The sequence below is a fragment of the Gavia stellata genome, chromosome 1, assembly GCF_030936135.1.
Source record: "Gavia stellata isolate bGavSte3 chromosome 1, bGavSte3.hap2, whole genome shotgun sequence".
Taxonomy (NCBI): Eukaryota; Metazoa; Chordata; class Aves; order Gaviiformes; family Gaviidae; genus Gavia; species Gavia stellata.
The window spans coordinates 67,023,838-67,050,504 of record NC_082594.1 but is presented as its reverse complement, the minus strand read 5'-3'; the positions used below and the strand labels follow the sequence as shown (position 1 = coordinate 67,050,504).

The 26,667-nt window shown below is 38.8% G+C and overlaps 1 protein-coding gene across 1 annotated transcript; it reads left to right on the top strand.

Annotated features, from left to right (window-relative positions):
• Positions 1–1,253: 1,253 nt before the first annotated feature.
• DCUN1D2 (defective in cullin neddylation 1 domain containing 2) lies at positions 1,254–26,667 on the top strand. The gene is made up of 7 exons (XM_059836174.1): positions 1,254–1,281; positions 3,917–4,133; positions 7,241–7,409; positions 10,072–10,202; positions 22,782–22,864; positions 25,267–25,363; positions 26,121–26,667. Exons 1-7 carry the CDS (start codon positions 1,279–1,281, stop codon positions 26,198–26,200), a joined length of 780 nt encoding a protein of 259 aa, XP_059692157.1. The 5' UTR covers positions 1,254–1,278; the 3' UTR covers positions 26,201–26,667.

Here is a 26,667-nt window from a genome sequence, read left to right as displayed (position 1 = left end):
AGAGGAAAAAACCCAACCCACTCCTCTCCGTGCACCAGTAATTACCAAAGTACAGGGAACTCCAGTCGTTTGGAGTCCTTTTTAAGCACAGTTTGTTTTCTGATGGAGTGCAGCTCATCTTCCCGATTTTTCACTCGGGAACACGATACCGTAGTACCGGATTTCATCACGCTGATACTAGACCGTGCCTCCAATGCAAACCCGGATCCTCTCTTCCAAAACGCTTGCGGGTCTTTCCACCCCCGCCAGTTTGCCGCCCCCCACCACTTTTCCCAACCCAAGCTCCTTCTCAGGAGCCGCCGCGGCGGGGGCGCCTCCGCCCCGGCGCGCACCCACCTGAGAGCGACGGCAGTCAGAGCGCAGCTCCCTGCGCCGCCGCCTCTCTGCGCGGCCGGCTTCCGCGCGGCGGCTGCCGGTACCTCTCCCTGCGGAAGGCCGGGGAAGGCCGGGGGTGGGGTGGGAAGAAGGGGCAGAACAGAGAAAGATCAGGAGAGCGCGGGTACCACCAGCCCCTTTCCCGCTCCCTCATGGCGGCGGAGGGAGGGAGGCGGCCGCCCCGCAGCCCACCCGGCCGGCGTTCCCGGCAGCGGCACTCAACTTTCCGGCCCCGCGGCAGTAGAGCCAAACCCGCCGCCGCCTCCTCGCAGCCCCCACCTCCCCACCGGCAACCGCGCAGCGCCCACCTTAGGGCGGCGGCTGGCCCCGCCGCCGAGGGGAAGGAGACGGAGACAGCGGGCGGCCCGGGCGCTACTTCCTCCCTCCGCCCCGCTCACCTGAGGGAGGGAGGGCGGCAGCGGCCAAGGGAGTGCGGGAAGGACGGGATCGCAGCGCCGCGAGCTCTGGGGTAAGGGGGCGGCAGCCGCTGACGGAAGGCGCCGAGGAGCTCCGTCCTTGCCCACGGCCTCTCCCGCCCCCCTCACCCTGCGCCGGTTACCGAGCGCCGGTGCGGCACCTTTAAGCGCAGAGTCAGACGGGATCTGTAGTCCGAGCGCCTCCTCGCGGCCTGTTAAGGGAAACGTAATGGTGGCGTCCCCCCATTCCGGCCGCTCCGCGCGGTGCACGCCGGGAGGCGTAGTCGCCGCTGTGGCGCGCCCCAGCCCCGCGGCCGGCGGCGCAGGGAGGGCCGCGGGCTCCGCCGGCGCGAACCTCGACCCCGCGCTCCGCCTTCGCGCCTGGTCCCTCGAGCGCGGCCGGCGATAGGTGGCGAGGGCGGGCCGGTGCGCGCCTGCGCGAGAGGCGGCGCCGGGCGGTGAAGTTGGTCAAAGCGCCGGTGATAAAATGGTAGGTTGTTGGAGCGGGGGGGAGGAGGCAGAGAAACTGGGGGGGCGGGAGGAACCCCGAACAGCCCCCAACCACCCGGGCCAGACAGCCGAGCGCCCCCCCACCCCACTCCCACCACCCCGCAGTTTCCCGCCGCTCCCCTCCCTCAGCGCCGGGTCCCGCTCCCCTGCCCGCGGGCGACGACGCTCGGCGCGGGGGCCCGCGCGGGCCGGGGCCGGGGGCGAGGGCGGAGGAGTGGCGCGGGGGGACACGCGCCGTGCGGAGTCGGCCTCCGCCGGGGCCGGGAGCGGGGAAGGTCACCCGGGGCGGGGGGGGAGGGGGCCGGGCGGGGCGGGCGGCGGCGCCGCGGGTATTTCGAGCGCCGGCAGCCGGCGCGGCGCGTACCTTTCCCTTTTTTGGGCTTCGGGCTGGCGGGGCAGGTTGCCGGAGCCCCGTGTCCCTCGCTCCCGCCGCCCCGCCTTCCGGCACCGGGCGGGTCCCTCTGGCCGGCTTCCCCCCCCTCCTCGCCGCCCCGGGACGCGGCAGGTGCAGCGGCGGCAGCCGGAGGCGGTGGGAAAGGTGCGGTGCAAATTCCCTTCCCGGGGCGGGGGGTGAGGGAGGGGCGCGCAGGGAGGCGGCCGAGGCCGGGACCGGGGCCGGCTCTGCTGGGGCGGGACCGGCGCGGGACGAGCGGTAGGGTGGCGCAAGGAGCGGTCGGAGCTCTCCGGGAACGGGTTCGCAGGGCGCCTCCGCCGCAGCCTGCGCCTTTGCAGCTTCAGCGCTTCCTTGGGATTTGCGATAGGATGCAATTACCGCCTTGAGAGGGCTCCTAAAACGTGACTTAATCACGTCTTGATGCAAAGTACAGCTCTTGGTTTGGCTTCCATCAGTGAGAAGGCACGCTGGAAACACGACTTCCAGACCTTCCCCCCTGCCCTGTAGGGATTGTATAGGTACCACTGTCTGCTGGGCAGGGCATTAAACGCGAATGAACAGTAGAAACTGTACTACGTGGCAGAGTAGTAGATTGGGTAGTCGAATGTGTTTCTTATCTCTGATTTCTTCAAATAACTCGATGTTTCATTTTGAACCTAGAAAATATCCCTAAATGCCTGGCGTTAAATAGACCCATAAGAGGATGTGGGTTTTATTTTGCAGTTGTTGTCAGAGACCTCTGTTTTGAAGTGATCATCACTAAGTTTGTTGCTGAAAAGAAGTTTATGTAACCGAGGAAGATCTTAGTGCAGAGGGACTCTCATAGTTAGATCTTAATGAAATGGAGGGGGGGGGGTGTTACACAGAGCTTGCTGCCAAAGGATTATTGATTATTTTATTACCAAAATATGTTGTAGTTATTTTTGCAGCTCTTTTCCCACTTTACATGTTTCTTCTTGTATAGAATTGAAAAATCTTGTAGGAAAGATCAAAGTCCTTATCTTGTTTACATGATGTGTTTCTTGACTGGGGACCATCTGTAGTCAAGATGTCACCATCCATATGTGTACAAGAGATAACAAATAAACTGGAAGATGGTCCTATGTTTATTGCTTACTGCTCACTGAGTCAGGATTCGGTTTTTCCTTGATATTTAAGAGACCAGTAAATTTTCTGTTATACCTCATGATTTAAGCAGTAGTGAGGAACTTGGACAAATTTCTTAGCTTAATTGTTGGCCCAGAACATGTGTTAAGTATGGTTTAAGAAAATTGGAGAATATCAGAATATAATAAAACCCAGAGATTTAAGCTATCTCCTCCTTCTTCCAATTTCATGTAAAGAATAATGTTGAACTATGTTAATAGCAAATTTGGTCCCTGTAAAATCCCTGTTCCCACCTCTTGGGTTTTCCAGAAGTTTAGGGATGTTGTGTCGACATGGCTGCTGCAATTAACTGCCATTAAGAGAAACGTCTTATTGGTTCCTGTATACCACTATAATAGGCAGTTTTGTTGTTTAACGTATTAATAGTATAAACATCTTTTTCAGAGTTAAAGTTTTAGATCACATTTACAGCAACTTTATAGTCTCGTTGTAACATTCAGCAAATCTGACGTGTCTGATTTATCTACTTTCTTTTTGTCTTATGTCTTCTGTTGGCAATAGTTCCTAACACAAAAATGTGACAAATGCTTCAACCTTTTCCAGATGATCACTTAAAATGATTAAACTTTGCATTGTTCATTGTTGCTAGGAAAATATTAGGAAAACTGTTGAGTAGTTTTTCTCCATGTATGAAGGACTTACACAGAATCTGAGAATCTGTAAGTTGTGCCTTTGTAATTTCTTGTTTGTATAACCACTAGGTGTATTTTCAGAAGATAACCGTGTTGTCATATGAGGAAACTTGTGTTTACTGCTGTTACAGAATAGAAAAACTTCTGTATATGTGAGCAATAAAGCAGAAATACAAATTTATTACTGCCAGAATATGTGCTGCTAAAAATGTATATATAGATGCTGTCATTTCAATTTTCAGAAGAAAATGCTGTCTTTTTAACTGCAGAAGAGCAAGGCTTTGTCTTCCTGTAATTCTGAAGTGAAAGTTGTCATCAACAAGAGAACTAAAACCTTTTAAAGATAGGCGTTAGTAGTAGAATGCTGAAACAAACTTCTGGATTAGCTTCATTGGCTTTCCTGCTTCTTTTGCATCCCAAAGCATAAGCTTAAATCGTCTCAGAAGGACAAGGTCCGCCAGTTTATGGCATTTACCCAGGCTGGTGAAAGGACTGCTATATACTGCTTAATGCAGAATGAATGGAAACTAGAAGTGGCAACAGACAACTACTTCCAGAATCCAGACTTGTACTACAAAGAATCCATGAAAAATTCAGTAGACAGGAAGAAATTAGAACAATTGTATAATCGATACAAAGGTAAGGCTTGTTTTTTTTGTTGTGGGTTTTGTTTTTTTCCCTAATTATTTTGCTTGGGTCGTATTTCTGCTTTTTCCCTCTGCCGCTCTTAAGGACTTCTAAGGAAAGATTGCTAGCTTTTGCTTCCCACTTTGTGTTCGTGGTAGTGAGATAGGAATGAAAAAGGTTTTAAATGCTCTTAATATTCAGAACACAACTTCTGTAGAGGTTCCTGTAGAGTTTAAAGTAAATTCACAGTAGGAAATTAAACCTATCATGAGGAAATAGTGTCAGCTGCATATGGTGGAAAGGAGAGTAAAGCTTATTATGCAGCTTACTTGATTTATTGCCAGTGGCTGCTATTAAATATATGTACAATGCACTTTGTGTGGCAAAATAATACATATGATTCTTATAGTAATATTTGGGGGAGTTAATTTTGTTCAAAGATAGTAGTATTTCTATACGTTAAAATCAAAAACGTTTCAGATAACATTACAGCTAGGAGTCTGGCAAAACAGTCAAGTAAGAAAACTCAAAAACTAGGCATGGAAACTCCGTCCTTAATTTATTCTTTGTGCTGGCATATTACAGCAAAAATGATATGCCTGTTCAGAGAGGCTTGGAGGGAAAACCACAGGGAAGTGGATAAAAGGCAGTGTTGTTTCTTTTCCATTTGTTTTTATTTTACAGCATTGTTAAAAAGAACAGAAAAAAATAAAAGGAAAAGATACTCATGTAAATATAAGAGTGTACGTGATCCAGGTAACAGTGCTTTCTGAAATGTGACCTTCTGATCTGAATGTGTGCATTGTTCGTTACATGTTAGAGTAGAGTGGGCTGGAACATTACCAGCCCCTGCTGAGATCCCTGCATCTCGTGTTTTAAAAAATGAGTTCTTAACAATTATTCAACTATGGTCTTATGCACTTTTCTAATTGTAGTATATGGCATGCTTTGTATACACTTTATCCTGTTCTTATGATATTGTTTCCACCTTTTCTTGTTACGCTTTACATAATGTGTTCTATTTTAAGTGTAGACATTCTTCATTATTTCATTATTTGGTAATTAATTGTGTAGGGGTAAAGAATCAGCAATGTAGCATTTCCTTTGTGAAAAAACATCTAATTAGAGAACCACTTTTTAATTTGCTTTATATATATATGTAAATATATATAACGTATGCATACAAGTCTAAATCCTTTGCTTGATCCTTGCATGACGATCTCGGAGATTGCTGGGTCAAAAATATATACAAATTTGTGAATGCTACTAAAAATATCTAAAATGAAAAAAAAATCACAAATGTTAGTTATTATTCATCATTTTCTAGCAGTGGCAAACTGTACCACTTGGCTTTTGTGAAAGAAAGTCTTGTCAGTTTTATGTCCATGTTTTAGTTAGCAGCACACCTTTGCAGTTCTAGCACTTTAACACTTAAGTAAAGTTGTAAACCTTCACAAGATTTGAGAGGAAGCGATGAAGTTCTGGTTAAGCACCTTTCCTTTTTTTCATATGTAGCTTAAACCTGGCCTTGCAACAGCAAGGAATTCTTTTGTCCCACAGGGCCTATAGGATACTACATACATTGTGCTATATTTGAAATCTGAGATGAGAGGTCTTTCATCTTTTGTCCTGTCTTTGTGTTAGTTCCCTTATCTGTTTATCCAGCAACTCTAGCAAAACAATTTCATATTTGTTCCTAGTTACCTGGATGCCGTGAAACATAAGGATGAAACAGTCCTTGTTGAAATCCATCAGAATTTTTCCACGGATTTCAACACTAGTGCACTTCTCCCCAAATATACAAGAAATGCATTTTACATGTCTTCGAACTAGATCTGGCATACAGTAACATAGCTATGTTTACTTGTTATTCTTGCTCAAAGGTCCCTGAATTATACCATGGGTGTAATTCTTTGTTTAATGGGTATAAATCTTTGTTTGCTAAATTAACTTCCTCTCCGCATTTTAGCATTTTTTCCACTGTAGTATTGGCTGGAAAAGTGGAAGAGATCTTAGCTTAACATCCAAAAAAAATCTTAAAAAGAAAGTTTTCTTTAGACTTGATTTTATATTTTTTTTATCAACTCATTGGATAAGGACTTAAAAAATAGCACGGTTGAAAATCTTACCACTTTAAGGAATTAGTCTTAAATTTACTCGAGGGATACTTTTCTACATAGCCCAACTTACAATACTGAAATGTCTTCCTATCAAAAGCTGGGAAAGACAGTTTTGTAGTTTGTAAACTGTCAAGTTGTTTTTTGGGGTTTTTTTGGGGTTTTTTTTGGTTGTTGTTTGAGTGTTTTCCCCTCCAATTATTTAAGTTTGCATGCAAGGGGGTTTGTTTGGGTTTTGGGGTGTTTTTTTGAGAGAGAATTTTGTTACAGTTACAGAATTGGTACAATGACATCTGCCCTGATGTAGGTAGTTACAAAGTGTGGTTCTGACATTCAAAAAGGTAGTAAACTTAGTACTACTGAAACATAGTATTTCCTAAGTTGTATTGTTTAGCTTAAGATCCTGTTATGCTAAGGCATTGTTTGAGCAATGTTTTGGTGATTTCCCTGATTTATAATTAAAAACCAAAAATGTGTGAGTTAACTGTGGTCTTTAAACAGTTATAGTGGATTCTCCTATATCTCTATCACGAAAAAATCTGTGGTCTCACTCGGTAGGTATGTTTTTGCTGGGTTTGGTTTTGGGGGTTTGTTTTCATTTGCTTTTAAAGTTCAATACATGCTAACCAGTAAATATATTGTAGATTTTGAAGTGTTTATCAGCCTTACTATTTTTAGATGTAGTCAGGCATCTCCTCAGTTAATTCAGGTCTTTCATAGAGCATTGTGGAGAGAAGATGAAACTATTTCGTTAACGTTAGCTGATGAATTTAGGAAAAAGTTGCAAACTAATTCCTAGGGAAGTCTGCAGAATACTTAATCTATTTACAGTTACTCTTCAAGGTGCTTCTAAAAGTAACTACATTTCAAGCAAAGATGTTTGTGAAGCTTGTGGAAAAACTAAGACCTGTGTTATGCAGCATATCAAAGCTGTGCAGATGATTATTTTTAAATATTTTTTGTAAATAATTACAATTCTTCTTTTTGTATTTTGAACTGCAGACCCACAAGATGAAAATAAAATTGGCATTGACGGGATTCAACAGTTCTGTGATGATTTAAGCCTGGACCCTGCCAGTATCAGTGTTCTGGTTGTAGCATGGAAGTTCAGGGCAGCTACTCAATGTGAATTCAGTAAAAAGGAATTTGTTGATGGCATGACAGACTTGGGGTAAGTATCCATTTCTGCAGAGTTCAAAATGTAAAGCCTGAGCTCAGTTTATGTTTAAAACATTTTTAATTTAATTAAGTATGACAATTCAAAAAGCTGGTAAGGCTGGTGCCAAGGTTAATAGGTCTTAAATGCCTGTAGTGTCCCGTCTTCCTTAAATTGGTGCTTTACTGCAAAGCCTTAACAATGACCACAGTAACGGTGAAGCAAAATAATTCCTGCCTGTGCAGCAAGGAAGACAGACAGGTATGCCGATCTTTTCATGTAATTCATATAAACATATGCATGGTTGTGTTAAGGTTTTGAGTTGGACTGTGTGCTGTTAGAAGCTGAAAGACACTGAAGATGTATGAAGGGGAAAAAAAGTTCAGTCAGTGTTGAAGCGGAAAAATAGGAAAGCAGAAAAGAACGTTCAATTCTTTCTCTTTACCTTGTCACCACCAAATGCAACTTTTTTTTCTTTTTACCAGTTTTGCAAATCAGTTTTCTCTTATTACCTTGTATACTAGATACTTCATTTGTACAGAGTATCTGTAAGAAATTGAAATAAAAATGAGGGCATTGGATAGAAAAGGTTGTTTAGTTGGACTGTGGTGTAACTGATAAAAATTTTTTTTCTTCCTGGATTATGGAGCTGTTCTGGATAACAGACTTTGAGGTTAAACCCCGTTGCCTCTGTTTAGCAATAAAGTCAAGCATTTATTGCTATAAAATAATACTTTGTGTATAACTTTTCCTTGGAAGAGATGCAGCGTTTCTACTATAGAGAGGTGTCAAAATGTTTTGGTTTTTTTTAAACAGATTGCATTAGATAAACTGTAATTCTTCACCTATTACTTGTGCATGTTTTTGTAGCTAAATAATTTCATTTGATCTTAGAATGGTGCCTTATCAATACCTTTCTACAATAGGCCAACTTCCAGCAAATGTGGTGGTTGTTTCTTGAGCAGGGGTCCTAGCAGTCTGTGGTTACTGACCTCATCGATTATTGACTTCCTTCTAAGCTTTCCTTTTTAGGCAAGGGTATTCAGAAATTGTGATGAGATAACTTTTGATATTATCTGAAGTCCACTGCTTTATTTTGTCCCTTTGGGTAGAGACTGTAAGAATAATTATGATTTTCTAGCCATGGACAGCAATCAAGTGCTCATGCTGTTACATTAAAGGCTGCCAGCATTCTTTGATATAGCTGATTTAAAAAGTTTTGCTAAGCTACTTGTGGCTTCTGGCTTGGATTTTGTTTTGTAACTTTATTGTCACATTGCTCCTATTTCCTTATGACTGTCTCTGATACAGTTCCACAGAGGTCTGAGATTTTTATCTCTCTCTGCTCAACACACATTATAGTGTTCTTGGGAGCATAATCTCATCATACCTGCTTGCACTGGTATGCTGCTTATTGAGAATTGGGAATGATTTTGTTACATACTGGAGGTGCAGTGTCTGTGTTTTTTAGCATTGAACATAGATGAAGATTGGAATGAAAAGAAATTCCCTGAGGCTTAGTTCATGTAGCACCTTTAGGACACATATGGGAACATATGATATTTGTCCCTGTTGTTAACTAGATCAAGTCCCCATGAAACTGAAGTTCTCAGTTGAAGACTGTTGGCAGAATTCTTTATCTTTCCTCCACCACATACTGCTGCAGGCTAGAAAGGTACTTATTTTGATCTGTACTGTGCAAGACAGTTAAAACTGCATCTGCATTTTATGGATTTTGCTGTAGTTATCCAACCTTTAATAACGTTATTCTTGAATCTTTAGAATAAATACAAACATTTAGCTACTGAGAACTTTCAAAGGCAAGATGGTAGTTATGATAGCTGCTTCCCTGAAACCTATTTCCTTCTCTTTGAGTTTCTAGGTACAATTCAAAATACTGGTAATATCTTACAGACCTTGAATATTCATTTGATTCCTTGTCATGGGGGAACCCCTTTTTCTTTTAAAATTGTGTCTTGTCAGCTCAGCTGCTTCCACTGAAAATGCTCCAGTCTTGTGTTACTAAGGGATGTGTTTCTGTCAGAATCTCAGTAACTTTGTTCTGTCTTAGCTTACCTGTGCCAGGCTGTTAAACGGTTTCTCAACCTTCAAGCTATTTTCAAAGGCTCATCTTTTTCCTAGGTTTTATCTGCAAGTGTTCTGTGGTGGGGAGAGGATGACTGCAAATAACAGTTCATTTTGTTGGAAAGTCCTCTAATGTTAAGGCTAACTGTAAAAGTAGTATGCAGCTCTTCATTTAGGTAGAGCAGGGAATAAGTAATGTCAATCCAGACCAAAGCAAAAACCAACACCTTTGTGTTACACCTTTGCTATAAAAGGGGAAAGGGTAGCAGGTTTCAGTGAGGTTTATACTAACATCTGTTGTTTGAGCTCATAAACTCATGAAGAGACTGGGAAAAGAAGTTAAACCACTGAATCCTGTTTGGGTTGTGTACTTAATGGATGCCTATATATGATGTTCCACTTAAAATTGTTGAGTAAAGGCATATGAGTGTTTGTATTTTTAAAAATGCTATCCAGAAAGATACTCTGTTTTTATCTTAACTACTGTTTTATTTTGCTCAGAAACTAAACCTTAAAAAATAAAAAAGAGAAAGAAAAAAAAGTAAAGAGAAACTCTTAAATATTTACAAATAATGTAACCTCTTTTGAACAGGTGCGACACCACAGAAAAACTAAAAGCTCTATTGCCAAGACTGGAACAAGAGCTAAAGGATCCAACAAAGTTCAAAGATTTTTATCAGTTTACTTTTAACTTTGCTAAAAACCCTGGACAGAAAGGTCTAGGTAAGTAGAAAAAAAGTCTAGAAATATCCGCAGACAGTGAAGTCAATTCCAAATACTTCCAATAATACAGTTTTCTCATTGATGAGTGTATAGTAAATTCATTATTGATTTCTTTTACTGACTTCTCTTTCCCATCTTTTTTCAGTTAATCTCTTCTTTAATGTCCCCTTGGTACACATAATTTAATGGGGGTTTTCTGCTAGTGTTGATACTCTCTCTCCTCTTGTCAAAGGAAGTTCCTGCAGTTCTAAGAGACCTGTCATAATTTTTTTTAAAAGGCTGAGCTAGTGAGCTCCTTGTGTTTTCTGTTTTGTTCAGGACAACTGAAACAAGATGTCCATATTGGCTTTAAAAGAGGGAGAATGCTGGGCAAAAGTTACTGTTCTTCTAAGAATTTTTAATTTTAGCTCACAGTTTCTATGTAAACTTTAGAAAAAGAATATTATGGTCTCGGTTCAAAGCTAGTGAATAGAAATAGGCATACAGTTTATAAAGTATTAAATTATTGTTCTCTGTGAAGTTTCAGATTTTTCCCAATCCATGCCTTGTATTGCTGGAGAAAAATGGATACATTATTTAAATTCCAATGTTTTATTCTCTTCAAATCAAAAATATTTATAGTTTCTGAATAGACGAAAAAAATTGTAAGATGAAATCTGATATCCTTTCAAATGTATGTCCACTTTCAAAAGACACTGCGTAGGAAGGAATTAAGCTGTTTTGTGTGTAGAATAGCACCATACCATCAACATTGTTCTCTTTGTGCTGTGGGTAAGAGGAAGTGGGGTTTTTTTAGCATAGCCACTTTAACTCTGTGTCTACATTACTTGGCAAGCATGTTAACAAATACTTTCTTAAAAATTGTTGGAAGAGGAGTGAGATGGAGAAGCAGGGTATTGATTTAGACCACCTCAACTAGAGGGGTCTGTTGCACATTCTTTCTTGGGAATTACTTTGAGTAATATCTCTTGTCTTTCCCAGTGTCGTCTTTTTTTTCTTTTTAAAACTGTGGGCAACTTTTAGCCAGTTTCCATTTTTCTTTATTTTTTTGCAGCAATTTTAGTTTTCATTATGTATGTCACTCTTTCATGGGTCACATGCACCTTTTCAGATACAAAAATGAAATAGTCTTGTAGTGGTTCTGTGAGGCTGGTTGGAATTCAGTTCCCTTAGCTAGCTGTTCATTTTCTTGCCTCTCTTCTTTAAAAAGCCTAGTACTTTCAGACTGCGGAAAAGGTAAGTCAGTTACAGCTGAGGCTGGAATTTATGGGATACCTAAAGAAATATTATAAATGGCTTCCTGTTTTAACTGGATCAGTTCCAACATGAAACTCATGTACTTGGGAAATATGTCTCAAAAGCTTTTCACCTAAGCCTGTACAAAGAGAGGGAAGGCAGCCCAAGCCATATTATGGAACTGAATGTACTGTTTATTTGACATGAGGAGGAAAAAGGAAACTTGTTTTCCATTACTTCTGTTTGTTTGATATGGAGGCCCTTTCATTTGTAAGTCTGTCTTCTCTGTTGTGTGAGAATGGTACTTTCTGGCAATTAAACACATAAGTGCCTTCTCACACTAAGAGTTGAAGTGTTAGCAGGAGAGAGTAAGAAGTGCAAAAATTGAAGTTAAGCTTAAAATAAACTGTAGAAAGAGTTGATACAAACTGTTGCTGATTTCAGTTTTCAGGAATTTTAATAATTCTGGTAATACTGTTTCTTAATTTCAAGTAGTGCTTAATTCTTACATGGCAGTGTTTTGATGAGATTTTTCATCAGACTATTTCTGGTTTTGCTAAGATGGTTCCAGATATTAAATAAATACAAGCAGGTGCCACTGCTCTTATTTCAGTGGAGGTACACCATAGTTCTGTCTAGTGTGAACTTGGATCACTATAGGTCGAGTAGAAAAAGAGTGCTGAGCAAACATATTCACTAATACGACATTTTTGGGTGATTGAGGCCAGTGAGAGCTTATTATCCAAATAAAAATTAACACCGTATAGGTTTGGAGTTGGAATCTTTTCAGGGAATGCCATTGTATTCAGTGGAGCAGAGACATGGACGAAAAAAATGTTTACAGGTTGGCGTTTACGAACGTACTGCTTCCTGCTCCCATTATTCTAAAAGTTTTTTGTTTTTTTTCTTTCAGCAAAGAAGTGTTCAGCAAGGAAAAAAAATTTAGTCAGTTATCTTACAGGAGTGTCTGTATGAGCTAAGAATTCCAGTTGCTTCAGTTACATTTAGTATAGGCTTAGGTGCTTTTTTATTTTACATGTTGTTCTCTGTATTTTTCTATGTATTTTCTCCTAGAATGGGAAACTGTCCCTCTTCCCTCCCTCTCTCCGCAACTAACGTAGAGGTGTTTGTGTCCCAATGACTGTGTGCCCTATTGTCAAGGAGATGTGGGAATTTCTCATCCATGTACAAAGTCTGTTTCTCTCTTACTAAGTTTGGAGCCTTGGCTCAGGATGTTTTTATGAATTCAGTCCAGAGAGTTAAACAGAATGTACAATTAGATTTGTTACCAAATGAGCTGGTATAAATCTCGGCCTACCTCTGTCTAGGTCATCTTAAGGTGTTGACCTCCTCTTCTTCCCCACACGCATGTTAGATGACATGCAGTGCTACCAAAGTATAGGATGCTGCTCAGCTACTGCCCTAGCTGCTTGCTTTAAAATGTTTCTGGTGGCATGCTCCCATAATAGTGCTTGCCTACTCATTCCCATACATTCACATTTGAATTATGACTTGAAGACTAAGAGGTCAGTAAGTTTATGGAAAGTAGGGATAAAAGTGAATGGTTTTAATTAATGAAGTGGAAATAATCAAAGGAATTATTTACTGACTTTCAATTACAAAATATTTTAATGCAATTTTTCTGGGGCGTGAAGTATCTAATGCTTCCTCTTATTACACTCAGAGATTAAATCACCAAGTCTGGTAGCTGTTGCACTCATTGTTTAGGGGAGCGATCTGTAGGCTAAAAGAATATTGCTTGATTCTCAGGTATACACATGACCCATGAATACACCTATTTGAAAACTAAACAAATTTGACATAGTGCAAGTGACAAATGGGAAATTCTTAGCAGATAAATTAGTTAAAAAAAACTTTTTGTAAAAGAAGACATAATTAAAATGGTCTTTCTGTTGGATCCTTCAGGCTAAGTGCTAGCGTATCTTTTTTTTAACAGAAGTAACTCTTGAGACTAGAGCTCACTAGAAAAATGTCTGTGCTAGGCAAAGAAGACTCATTTATGCAATTATTTTTCACATTTATTATCTTAGTAATTTCTTATAGTTTCAACATGTTGAAATGCCTCTAAAATGTCCAAACAGCGATGCTTTGGTTATGAGTCATGTTCATTGCTCTATCAGTATTTTAATACGTTTCAGACTACTTTTTTTTTTTAAATCTATTTCTGCTGTTTTATGAAGTGATAAGCAGCAGTTATTACTTTATTTTTTGCCCCATCTCTCCTGAAGGACATCAGGAAATACAGTGATTTATCGGTTCCTTTTTAATATGCCAGGTGGTCTTTCAGTTTAAAGGATAGAGAAATGCTTATATAGTGTATTCCCTTGTGCCAGACAGGATCAATGTTTACCAAAACCATTCCTCGCAGATGTTTTTCTAACCAAGTGTTCAGTGGTATGCTAGCAATATACACTAAATTGCCTTTTCAGTTTCAGTAGTTATGAGCAAGATCTGAGATCTGATTGGCAGTGGTCCTCTGGCTGAAAATGTTTGGGAGCCACTGCCTTCACATAATATAACCCTAAATTTCTGATGGCAGGTCTTATACATCTATGTCTGTGCTTGCTCAAAGCTATTGTTAGATTAGTTTTTTCTTTTTTAGTATATAACTTAAATCTCTGTTCCTGAATTCTTCAGATCAATACTTACCCATCCAGAGTAAATACGCAGAATACATGTTTCCTTAGATTAGTAACAAATTTTTACATATTTGGCAACTATGTATGCATCTTTCCTTTAGTCTCTAGACTGAGTAAAACCAACTACCCTGATAAATTGTATCTTCCAACTCTCTTTCCTTTGCAATCCAATTGATCTTTCTTTTGTCTTGTAGTACCCAAACATACTTTACTCTTTGCTTTACATCCCATTATTAAGTTTACTTATATTTATAACACTGATACTGTCTGCAGTTTGTGATCTGTTATATTACTGGGTTTCTGCAGAAATGCAGTGCACACAGCTGATTCTGATCTTGTACTTCTGCAGTTGATTATTCCCACTAGCTATATGACTTTGCACTTCTCTTTAATGAAATCTTTATTATTTACTTCGAAGTGGTCTTCCAATTTGTCCAAATAATTTTGAATTCTAATCTTGTCCTCTACCATGCTACACTTTTTTCGGGCTTTGTATAAGTTGCAGGTTTAATAAGTTTTCTTTGTTTTATCATCTGAGTTACTTAAGTATTGGACAGTGTTAGATACAGGACTGACCCCCATGGACAAGTTACTTTCTCTCAGTTTGGCAGAGAACCACTGAGGTTCTTCTAGAACCTCCTTTGACCTCTGTGAAGTCTCAAAGATGGTAGGTAGCAGTTTGAGGTTTCTTCAGCATACTGAGATCAATTTCACCACGTCTAGCTTCACTTTGGGCGCCAGTGCTTTCAGACTGAATTTCTAAAAGTTGTTTGAGATTACTGTCAGATGCCTGGAGCATGTCTTGAAAAAAATCTTTCTGTATCCCAAACATTTCTTTTTCGGGAGATATCAGCAGGACATATAGTATCTTTTATTATACCAGCTGCCATTTGTAAGGGCTTCTGAGCCTTCCCACTCCCTCCCTTAGAAGTTTTTTTGGTGATAGAAGAATTTTGGTGATACCCAACACAGTAATCTTCATGATGCAGTGGATTTTGCTCCAGGAAAGTGGTTCAGGGGGAGGGGTGTGCGTGTGTGCAGTTTTGTTTTATTTGTTTTTTAGAACAGCCTGTCTTCCACTGCTTTTTAATTTCTTCTTATGCTACAGTTCCCCTCAAAACCAATGCAAGAAATTCGGCCTTTATGTAATTAGATGGAAAGAATCCTCTCCAATAAATTCAGTTACATCTCTTCTGTCATTCCCCAAAATAGGCACATAGTTCAGTACACCGATACTCATTCCTGGAAATAGGACTGCCTTTTCCACAGTTCGTGTGGTGATACTAGGAAACTTTTATTTCTCTTTATATCTGCAGGACTTCTGTCTCTATAGTCTCATCCAACTTGAATGTTTCCATTTACTTTTATTAGCTTAATATTGTCAAGTAGTATGCTTCATTCTGGATATATGCTACTTAAAGAAGTAAAAGTAGTACCAGTCCCCCTAGGTGGTAGCTTGTGCAAGTAGTGAGATGGAGGTTGCAAAAGCATATTGTGTAAGATCTACTATGATTTTCTTCAAGCAGAAAATGATGTTCTGATTACTGTTACTCAGGATCCAACTGTCAAGTGTCTTTTAAACACATCTGAATAGATTTGATTATTATCTAAGAAAAAGGTGGATGTTTGTAACTGTTAAGACTATTGTTTTTAAGTGATGGACAGAATTCAGGAAAAAAGATAACAAGGTTTCAACACAGCAGTGCCATCTCAATGGCTGCATATTGAACCTGGCAGGCATAATACTTAGTTATATTAAACTTCACCTGAGTATTTTGTATATATTTTGAGATAATGTAAAAGGTGCGGTTTATTAAGGTCTGGTTTGCCAGGAGACTTTTACAAAGGATTGTTATGGATAACTGCAATTCTGTCTGTTTAATCTGCTCTCTCATGTTCTTGTTACTGTATTTAGTACAGTAAATCTTTTAAGTTTTCTGTGGTGCAGATTTGGAGAGGTTTATCTCACCTTCTACTCCCAAGTTGTAGCTTTTTCTACTGCAGTCTGAGTGAAATTTTGCATCCTAGCTCTTGGTTGATAAGTGTACTAAAGAATAGGATTATAAATCTTTTGTCATGTTGTATACAGAGCAGTTCAGATTTCTAAGCACAGTGTTCAAGCTCAAAACAAGGCCTTAGTTCCATCTTTCTTTTTTTTTCTTTTTTTTTAACCTGATACTTGCTGTGAGTCTCTTAATGAATCTCCCTTTGAGCCCCAACAAGACGTGTTCAGGAGATTCCTCATGCTCAGGAGTTTACTACAGTTTATTTCAGCACAGTGGAGGAACTTAATGCATTCTTTCATGGTCTTCAACTTTCAACATGAAAACAAAAAGCAGATTTGGTCCTTCATCACTCCTTTGTGGTCCCTTCACCTGCTTGCTGGCTCAAAAGGTTGTGCTTCCTTTTCTCTGCCAGTTTCCTGGGATCAAGCAAGAGATGATACATGAGGAGGGCATTCAGACTTGAATCAAATATTACCTCAAGACCAGAAGAATGACTATCTTTGCATCCGGTATGTGGACTTCAAGGAGGTTGCATCTTCTATGAGCAGATGAGTATAATGTGCTCTTTTTAATTGAAGCAACATCAACTTTGGCTTTCATCATAGCAGTATCTCAACATTCTTTGAAGAAACACTTAGACATTAGGGAAGGATATATCTTTTTCTTCCCTGCCGCCCCCACCCCCCCCCCCACCCCCCCCCAACTAGCTCTCAAGATTTCCTCCACTTTCAATGAAGAATTAGATTGATCCATCTGTAGGGTGTTTGTTGGAGTGAATGAATGGAAGAAGTTGAGGGAGTTCAATAAATGAATTTCATGTTTACTTTGGAAGGGGTTTGTGAATGCTGTATTTTAGGCATTTCAATGGCCTTGGTCTGTGCATATGGTCCTTGCTTTATTTTTGTTTACATTTTTCTTTCTGAAAATGCTAGCAAATTAAGAGATGCATAGTATAGAACAGGGTACTCTGATCAAAAAAGCCCAATAGTAGCAGCAAAGATGTGACATAATGGCCAGTTCTAGTAATGCCTCATTGATTCTTTCACTCATGTTTGGCTCTTATTTGGGAAATGTATATTTAGTCAACTTTAAGTCATCTGTTGTAGTTTATCTGAATTGTACATAGAGAGATTTGCAGAGATGGAAGGATTTTGAAACTGGCTACGATCAGATTCATTAGGCTGTACTCAAACTGACATTTAGATAGCTGTCTTCTAACCCTAGCTCACATTCAGAAGCAGTTTATCTACTTGTGTACAGCTGATGCTCAAGATAATAAACATGAAAGGTTCTGTGTGGAGTCAGCCTGCTTCAGCATGGCAGATGCTGAGATAGAGTTAATAAGCACAGTCAGATCCTGCCCAATTCCCACAGAGCTTTTCTGAAATCCACATGCTGTGCTTCACCACTCTTCCCTGTCCACCACAGGGACTTAACTGTGACACTGTGCATTATACGTCCCCTAACGTAAAGCACTGGGAAGCTCTTTGCATACGGCTTTGCCGGGATGAATGGATCCAACTCAGCTGGATCCTGAGTTAGCCACTTCCAGTATTTGTATCATACCCCTTCTCTGTTTTTCCCCTTCTCTCTTCCTTCTGTGGGGGAGCTCCTAATTGCAGATAAGGGCTATTTTGCTCTAAACTTTTGGCAATTTGGTGAAGGGGTTTTAGGTTGAATCTTGATGGTATTTTCATGTTATTTTGCTATGTGGATTTTATTTCTTTGTAGAAGAAAAAAATGTTCTGATTAGGAAAGAAACTAATTCTTGTGTCCATGTTCTTAGTAGTTTGGAGGCCAAAGAAGACTGTTAAAATCAGATGAGGAAACAAGGAATCAAGTAACTCACTGAATCTTGCAAGTATTCATATGATGTTTGTTGGTCAGGTAGCGTGATAGTCCAATTGCTGATAGAATGACACTGATTTCCACTGTTCCCACATCTGCACCAGTTTTGGCATGGTGTCCAGGAATTTTACTGAGACAAAATAATTTTGTGCAAAGTAGTTTTTGTTTTAGCCTGACAGAAGTGTGATGTTTGCCTGTGATCACAGTGAGAAAACAAGAGGAAAGACATCAAAGAATATCAACCAAATGATACTTTAGGGCAAATTGTATGACTATAAAGAAAACATCTGAAGTTCAGTCTGTTACAGAGGCTAAATATATTTTTACAAGGCAATTGAATGATAAAATCGATTTCTGTGTCTTGCACCTGTCCAAACTAATTTTTATGCAGTGTTGGGAGCAGGAGAGTTTGCTGTCTACTCTTTTGTTTTCAAAGCTGTAGAGTAAGTTTTAGTTAAAGCATTGGGGAGAGGAAGCCTCAAAGGGGCTCTGGGCTCTGAAATTTTCATTTCCGAAATCTTTAATCCTTATTAACTGGTCTAATAAAAGTAACTTTTTCCTCCTACAAGCTTTGTTACATTCTTTACTAATTTGTTGGTTTGTGTCTGTATATAGACTGCTGCCCATGTAGTTTGAGAGAGTACTCTTTGAATAAAATTCATTGGTGAGCACTGATGCTTACAACAAGCTGCCCAAAGTTTCTCACAGAGATGGCATATAAAGTAGCAAAGCTTTACAATATTGATAAGAAGATTAAACATTAATAAAGGAAGAAAAAGGCAATACTGGGACAATCAGTTAATCTCAAAAGATGAAATTAAAATAAATAATGTGTTTCCAAGCTCTAAAACATGATAGAGTCTAACATCATAATGTACAGAAACTAGTTAATACGCTAACTAGGGATTATGAGGGCAACAGTGGCCAATATTGAAGTATTCTTATAAATAACTTAAAGATTTTTAAAATAATGTCATTAGGAGGCCAATGTAATGCCTTTAGCCTCTTTGTCTTTTAAGTTATATCAGTAATCTAGGTGAATTAGTTTTAATATTCTGACAGCTTCAAACATGACTGCATGAACAGCTCTGTTGGTAGGGCAGTCTGAGAGAGCTGGAAAGCTGTATTTGGCAGAGGATGACAAGTGAGTGCTGCAGTCCCAGAGTGCTGTTTTGGCACAGCAAGTCTAAATGAACTTCACTTCATATTCCTCATAAATCCTACTCTCCAGCTAATTCCTTGCTATCTCTTGATTTATCTTTCTGTTTTCTCACTTCCTTGATTACTTGTGTACAATGACTTCATTGCCTTGTCCAAAATCATAGCAAAGGGATAAGGAACTTAATTAGATTTTTTTTTTATTCATGCAAGAATCTAATAATGATTTTTTTTTCTGTTAACAAGATAAGCATTTGATCAAATCTTGAAAGTAGACACAGGCTGTCTAACTGATAATGCATTTCTCCTTCTGCATTAATTGTGCTAATTTGTTATCACTTCAAGTTTTCTGTTCAATCAGGGTAGAAGAGGCTGAGGGTTTTTAAAAACAATTTTAGAATGAGGCTTTAATGTTTCAGAATAGATCATTCTGCATGCAAAATGCTTTTCTTCTGATTGTGAAAAGCTGATTGTTTAAATAATTCAGAAGTGTAAAAACTCCTTTTAAAACATACTAAAACATGTTTACTATAATAAACCTTATTTAGCAAAATAATGTTTTAAATCATTAAAACATTTTACTAACCTTTTCCACCTTCTTGAACTTGTTTTATTAGATATTGTATATATTTCTTAAATTTTTTTTTTAGTAATTTTATTTTTAATAATTTTGTAATGGTAATTGGTATCACTTTTAGGTGACTCAGTTCTAGGGTTTTACTACAGAAAGCTTTATAGATGCTGTATGGAGCCACAACTAGACCAGATATCCAGAAAGCTGGATATCTAGATATTGAAGCTTTGTGTCAGTGTATACAAAAACTGGAGGGGCTGCATGGCATACAGCACTTGCTAGATATTGACACTGAAAATATTTTGGGGTGAAGGGAAAGCTCAAACTGTTGTATAATGTACAGAATATGATGTGGTTTTTTTATGATGTTCTTTAAACATAAACCATTTAGCAATTTTATGGTTTGGATATGAACATGGATGTTTACAACAAAGTCTCTTCTAACCTGGTCCTTGCTTAGGTGTTAGTTTCCAGAGATTCATGCATCTGTCTTTTCCTTTCTATTTATAAAACTTGCATTGTTAGTCTATAATGTGGGAAACATATTTTTTGGTACAAAACCGGCATATTTTTATAATTGTAGTTTGATTTTATTTTATTTGTATTGATGCCTTCATATCTATGCAGCATTGAAATAGGTATTCCTAAGACTGCCTAAGAAATCCATGCCTTGCAAAAGCATCTTCCTGTGGGGATGTGGAACTCCCATGGCATAAGGCTTTTTTTTTTCCTTTTTAGTGCTGCACTAATTGTAGCAGGTACACAAACTCTACAGCATTACTGTTTATTGATACTATTATCAGCATCCTAATGTAGAACTGGAACTCTGTGACTAAGTCTTCCCTTTAATGCAGAAAAATCCTCTTTTCTGTCCTCCAGTGTTAAGTATTTCAACCTAGGTAGGGAATTGTCTTCCAACAAAAGCGTAGCCATATCCCCTGAGAATGTAGCATACCTGAAGGCCTAGTTTTCTCAAATACTTTAAGATTGCATAAACTGGCACCACTACCAAGAGTGATAGTCCCATCTAGTCCTTTTGTTCAAATACCTCTTGTGCTAGTTCATGAGTTTGTGTGATTGCAGTGAACCAGATGAGGAAGATTTACTTTTTTTATTTTTTCCCTTGAGCTAATTTTAACCAAGATCAGGACTTCCCTCCACGTGCTTAATGGGGAGAGCAGCTCCAGTGTGGACTGGTTTCAGCCACTACAAAGCTGCATCCTCAGCAGGATATGCTTTTGTTGTCCATTATAGCAAATAATTCCTGTATGTTTGTGCAGGAGAATAGATTTGCACACACATGTAATGAATCCCTCAAGTATCAACTTAATTAACACATGCATTGTGTTAAATACACTTATGCAATAATCAAGTTCACCTTAACATAATACTAAATGACACGTACCCAAATAAACCAAGGAAGTGTGGCCTCTTCTTTCCCTTTAACTTTTTGTGGCACCTTTAACCATCTTTGTTTCCTTGTCTGTACCTTCTTTCTTTTTCCAAGGAATACTTCATCAGAAGTATTCTTCTCTTCTGTTAAAGTGTTTTTTCTTCAAAGTGCATTTTCCTTATTGTTGTCACATGATAGATTTGCAAGATTGGCTTGGAAAGGTTGAGTCTTCATAATGAAGCCTGAGTGAATGGGATCAAAGCCAGTCACTTCACCATGAAGTTTAGAAACCCTTAAGATTATTCAGGTTTCTCCCTTCCCATGTCTTTTGCTTTTCATTTGGGATAACAGCTATGAATAATGAATCTGCATATCTAAACAGCAAGTAAATGCTCTTAACTATTCTCTTCTACTTATTTTCGGTGAAAAGTGAGCATGGTGGCAAAGACAGGAAGGACTGAAAGAAGTTTATTAGGGCATAAAGCAAGTTCTGTACTGAAAAGCACTCTGATCATAGTAGAACAAACACCAGCAGTCCTGTCTCTGTAGAGCTAGGTACAGGCGTACTGCACTTCTCTACATCTTAACTACTGCACTTTGTCTGGGCCCCAACCATCTGTGTACAGACTCTAAGGAACTGGCTATGTTAAAATCTGGAACATCTCTTTCAGACTTAACTTGATTTCAGGTGACAGTGTCCTTTTGTTTGTAATGTGATATGTACAATTTCAAATACTTCTTTCCTGTAGGTGGAGGTCAAGCTTCCATCTTATCTGCTATGACAGTACTTTCTATTAAGTTTCGTATTCTGTTTATACTTACTTTAGACTGAAAGCACAAACTGAAATCTTTTTGTAGTTTAAGAAAGGCTGTGCTTTATTTTGTGTTTGCCCAGCAGTATGCATGCATTTAGTGCTGTTACCGGTGGACCAAGCACAGAAGCTGTTAGGTATTGTGAGTTGCTGAGGATGAAAACAGGCCTTCAAGAAAACATCCTCTCTACCCTTATGCTGCATCTAATATTGCCTCTAATTTTCTGCTTGAATGTGTGGCAGTGCTGCATCCTCCTGCTGGTGTGCATTAGCTGAGCTCTGCTCTCAGATCAATAGTCATGGTGCAGAATAAGGGCTACTTCCTTGGACTTACATTTTCAGTATTGGGTGTAGATGTTTAAGTGATTCCAGAAGAAGAGAATTATTGCTGTAAGGGGTGCTGTAGAATTATCATGGCCCAGACAAATCTTTTTTTATCCCCTTGTGTCCTTAAATTCCCTTTAAAGTCAAATGTGTCTGAAATGTGATAAAGTAACAGGAATTGGCACCTGCAGACTTAAATGTTTGGGTTTCTATCAATATTTGCTGTGTTTGTGCAGGTATCTTTTTTTTGTAGAGAGTTATTGATAACTATTTTGTTCTGTTTCTGTAGATTGAAAGTAGCTTTACTCCGGCACTGCTGGATGGTGACAAAAAGATTTTAGTCTTTATGACTGTGGTGTTCAATATGCAATTTATACCATTACTGCTTGCCTTCAACCTTTTGGGTCAGTGAGAGTAGAAAACAGTTCCTTTATCATTTCTGTAGTGATTTAAAAGAATGTTAGTCATGTCTCTCATAATATACTGGATGTAGCATAATTGATTAACCTTAAGAGTTTTATTGCATATAATGTGCTGTGATATTTACGTATTGCTTTGTCTCTTGCAGATCTAGAAATGGCAATTGCATATTGGAATTTAGTCTTGTCAGGAAGGTTTAAATTTCTAGATCTTTGGAATAAATTTTTGTTGGTAAGTACGTACCATATTCCTTCCTGACTTTCTTAGTCCGTGGTAGTCTGGCTTGTAGGCTGTGTGCTTAAAATAAAGAAAAAGACAGAATGTCTGAATACTTCCTTTGAAATTTTTCCTTTTTGAAAACTGATATAAAGTAGTCTTAAATCAAGCCAAATTAAATCTTCTCTATGTAATTTTCTAATTGAGAAGAATCCAAAAAGATGTAGCAAAGCAATAGAGCATTCTGCTTCCTTGATCCTGTATCCTCCTACTTAGGAAAGTTTCTGCGTGAAATGAAGCCCTGATTGTAGATTGAACCTATGTTGTCTTTGTTCTCAAGACAGCTGTGATGATTGTCAACCATGTATTTTGCCTTTTGTGGTATTAATGCATAAACTCAGTCTTTTTTAAATGTCAATTCTGTTATGACTGACTTAACCTGAGAGACTTTTCTTTTTAAGTGAAAGTTCTTGTCTGAGTAATTATTTTGACTCATTTTTTAGATAATAGTTGTGAACTGATCTTGACAGTTTTCTATTACCAGTGCAATTCTGTGGGCATTGGAGTAAAGATGCATAAATTAAACTTTAGAAGTCGCAAAATATTCTTATTAAAGACCTGATTCATTCATCCATGTTTCTACATTTGCATTTCTATATACTTGTAAAAAAAAAAAATCTTATATAATGTTACATAATGTATAATTTATCTTGATTTTTTTTTTCCCAATTTGTCTTTTTATCTGTAGCTCAGGAGAAGTAAGAAGTCCTGCATTTTTGTCTCATAATCACTAATGCTTAATAGGGAAAGTGTATAATTTTTGCAATATTTTCTGAAGTTTCTTCTAAATTTTTGGACAGTATATCTATTTTATTCACTGAATAATGTACCAGTTTCATCAAGAGAACTTGTGAAAACATTTTGCATTTTAACTGCCTTAATACACTTAACACATCCAAATTCAGATCTATAGAGGTAACTGAAGAAAAGTCCTAACATTTTTTTCCCACTTGGTTATGCGATCAAGTTTGTTACAACAGACAGTTGTGCAGATCTCTACTTCAAGCAACAGTCTAGATGATCTGGTATAAAGTGTCTCACTTTGCTACAAGTATTTAACCTGAATGTTTACTTTAGAAGAAATGTTTAGATTAAAAAAAAATTCAACCTAAGAAAGAAGCAACTTGGGACTGTTTAGGATGGGGGGGTTTGTTTGTGTTTTGTTTTAAGGAGCCTTTTCCAGAAGGTATGTTCGCTTGTCATATTTTTTGCAGTCAAGATATGACATTTTGCTTGAGTGAGAGGACGTGCTTGCTGTTGTGTTGGACATCAACCTCATTTTAATCAAGTTCCAGATTTTTGAAATGCAGTTTGTTCTTAATACTTTAGAGTATTACTGCTTAAAAAAACCCCAACCAAACAAAAAAACCCCACCCCACAACACAAAACCAAAACCACAAAAAAACCAACCCTTCACCGATCAAGTCTTTTCATGCAGTTGCAACTTTCTGCTGCAAACCAGAACTAGGTGTTGAAATTTAATTCCCTAATAATCACCCCTGCTATCCTCAGGTAACATAGCAATTATCAACAGATGAGATGTGAATGGTCTGACTTGATCCTACAGCTCACAACTGCTTAGTAGTTGTGTTTCCCCACACACTCTCTGTCTTTGGGAGTGCTGACTTTAAAAGCTGAGAGAGCGCTGACTGGGACTGAAGTTTTTTGGAGTGCTGCTCAAACTGAGCAGGGTGGCAGCTGGTACTTGTGAATGGGGTGATGCAGAAAGAGTTTACTTGAAATCAGACAAGGAGGTGGTAGTGGAGAATAGGACAGACTGGGGAAAAAAGAGACTAGACGGAAGTGGAGCAAATGCAGGTAGTGCATTATGGTGAAGGGGAGAATAGCTGAAAAGAGGCTGAGATGACGGGTGCAGAAGGCAGTCTTGGGAGTGAGTGAGAAGAGTGTAAGTGCAACTATAACAACAGGTTGAAAGAGAGACTGGGTAAGCATAAGTAAAAAGGGATAAGGGAAAAAGGGCTCAAGTTAAAGTGGCAGAATGCTAACACATGGCTGCATAGTTTCAGAACCTGGAATGGATGCCATTAAGTAGAAGTACAAAGTGCATTTGGTTTATTCCTTTCTATAACAGGTTAGGAAGACATACCCTAAAAGCAGAACAGAAGAAATAAAAAACTGTCAAAGACTTCTTACACTTTTTTGCCTTCCTTAGTTGCAATTTATTTTGTAGCTTTCTTTGGAAGCTCTGAGCTTTGTTTAAAAAAAAAAAAAAGGAAAAAGAGAAGAAGAAATAAAGACGTGTAAAACATGTATTTCTGTATATGTCAATATAAAACATCACTTTGTAATTTGAAAATAGTTTTGGATTTAACAGTACCATTTTTCCTCCTTTATAGGAACATCACAAAAGATCAATTCCAAAAGATACTTGGAATCTTCTGTTAGACTTTGGAAATATGATTGCAGATGATATGTCCAACTATGATGAAGAAGGTAAGCAGTACTCTAATAGCTTCAAAAATTAGTACAGCAGAATTAAAATACTGCTATAAACGAACAACAGAACATTCTGCTACCTTCTGTCTTAATTTGTTTACCGTTAGAGGTTTAGCTGCAAATATAGCGTCATACGTGTTGCCGAAACAGTAGTGATAAGAAGGTTAACTAGTTTGCTGTAATATGTAAATAGAAGTAAAGATACTGTCACACCATGATATAGCGCATGCTATTTGAACCTCTTATGCTCAGAGAGTCTGAGTGAAACTGTAGGTTTTGTACAAAAGTGCTGCTCACTGCAAGGAAATACATAATTTTTCTACTTGCAAAAGTGTCTATTTTTCTACTTGCAAAAGTGTCTACATGAGCATTTTTTTACTAACCTAAAAGCAATTTACACTCTGTTACTAATCCTGCAAATCCTATTTTCGAATGACTGTGTACAAAATGTTTCCTAAGTTATGAATGTCTCTAATAGGAATGCCATAGTTTTGCTATCAGCTAATGTTTATGAACTTTGAAGTGTGGATTATGCTTTAAATACATTTTGTTTGTACTAAGAACTATTGCTGCAAGAAGAGATTCAAATGCTTAATTTATTAGTTAAGTGCTTTTTTCCAAGTGTTTATTGTGTCATGCATGTTAAAGCCAGACTAGGCCAGAAATGTCAAAGTGAGCTTCTGGTCCTTTATATTTAGAGACTACACCAATTTGTTGCTAATAATGATATGTTAATTGCTTGACCTCTCTTCAGGAGCGTGGCCTGTTCTTATAGATGATTTCGTGGAATATGCACGACCAGTAGTCACAGGAGGAAAACGTAAAGCTTCCTAACCCCAGACTTGTCAATATGGACTAAACGTGCACTCTGAACTGCATTAGGTAATGAAGATTTGTTGACTGATAACTGTGCATTTTGTTGCTGGTTTCGGTGGTCATGATGACATTCTGCAGACAAAACTGAAATTCTTCCTTTCTGCCTAAAGAAAATGATGGCTGACTTGGCAACACTTCAAGAATAAACTCAGAAGATAGTCCGGGCTGTTTGTAGGCTATTGGCTTCAACTATTGTACTGGTTGTATCATATAGGATGTAGATTTTGCATGATTTTATACTTTGGAGAAGTTTAACTAGAGCCATTTATTACAGTTTTGACAGCACAGCATGCAATTCAGTTCGTGATCCAAAGTGAACACCAGCAGTTACATAAATAAAACTGTATTATATTGTACTTATATTAAAAGCAGTATTTGTGGTATATAAATTAAATCCCTAAATAAAACGTATGCATTATGTTGTA

What these genes read in the sequence shown, in the direction of transcription:
- DCUN1D2 (XM_059836174.1), top strand. An exon ending in ATTGTATAATCGATACAAAG is followed by an intron (nt 4,134 to 7,240) that starts GTAAGGCTTGTT and finishes TTTGAACTGCAG; the next exon opens with ACCCACAAGATGAAAATAAA. An exon ending in GATGGCATGACAGACTTGGG is followed by an intron (nt 7,410 to 10,071) that starts GTAAGTATCCAT and finishes TCTTTTGAACAG; the next exon opens with GTGCGACACCACAGAAAAAC.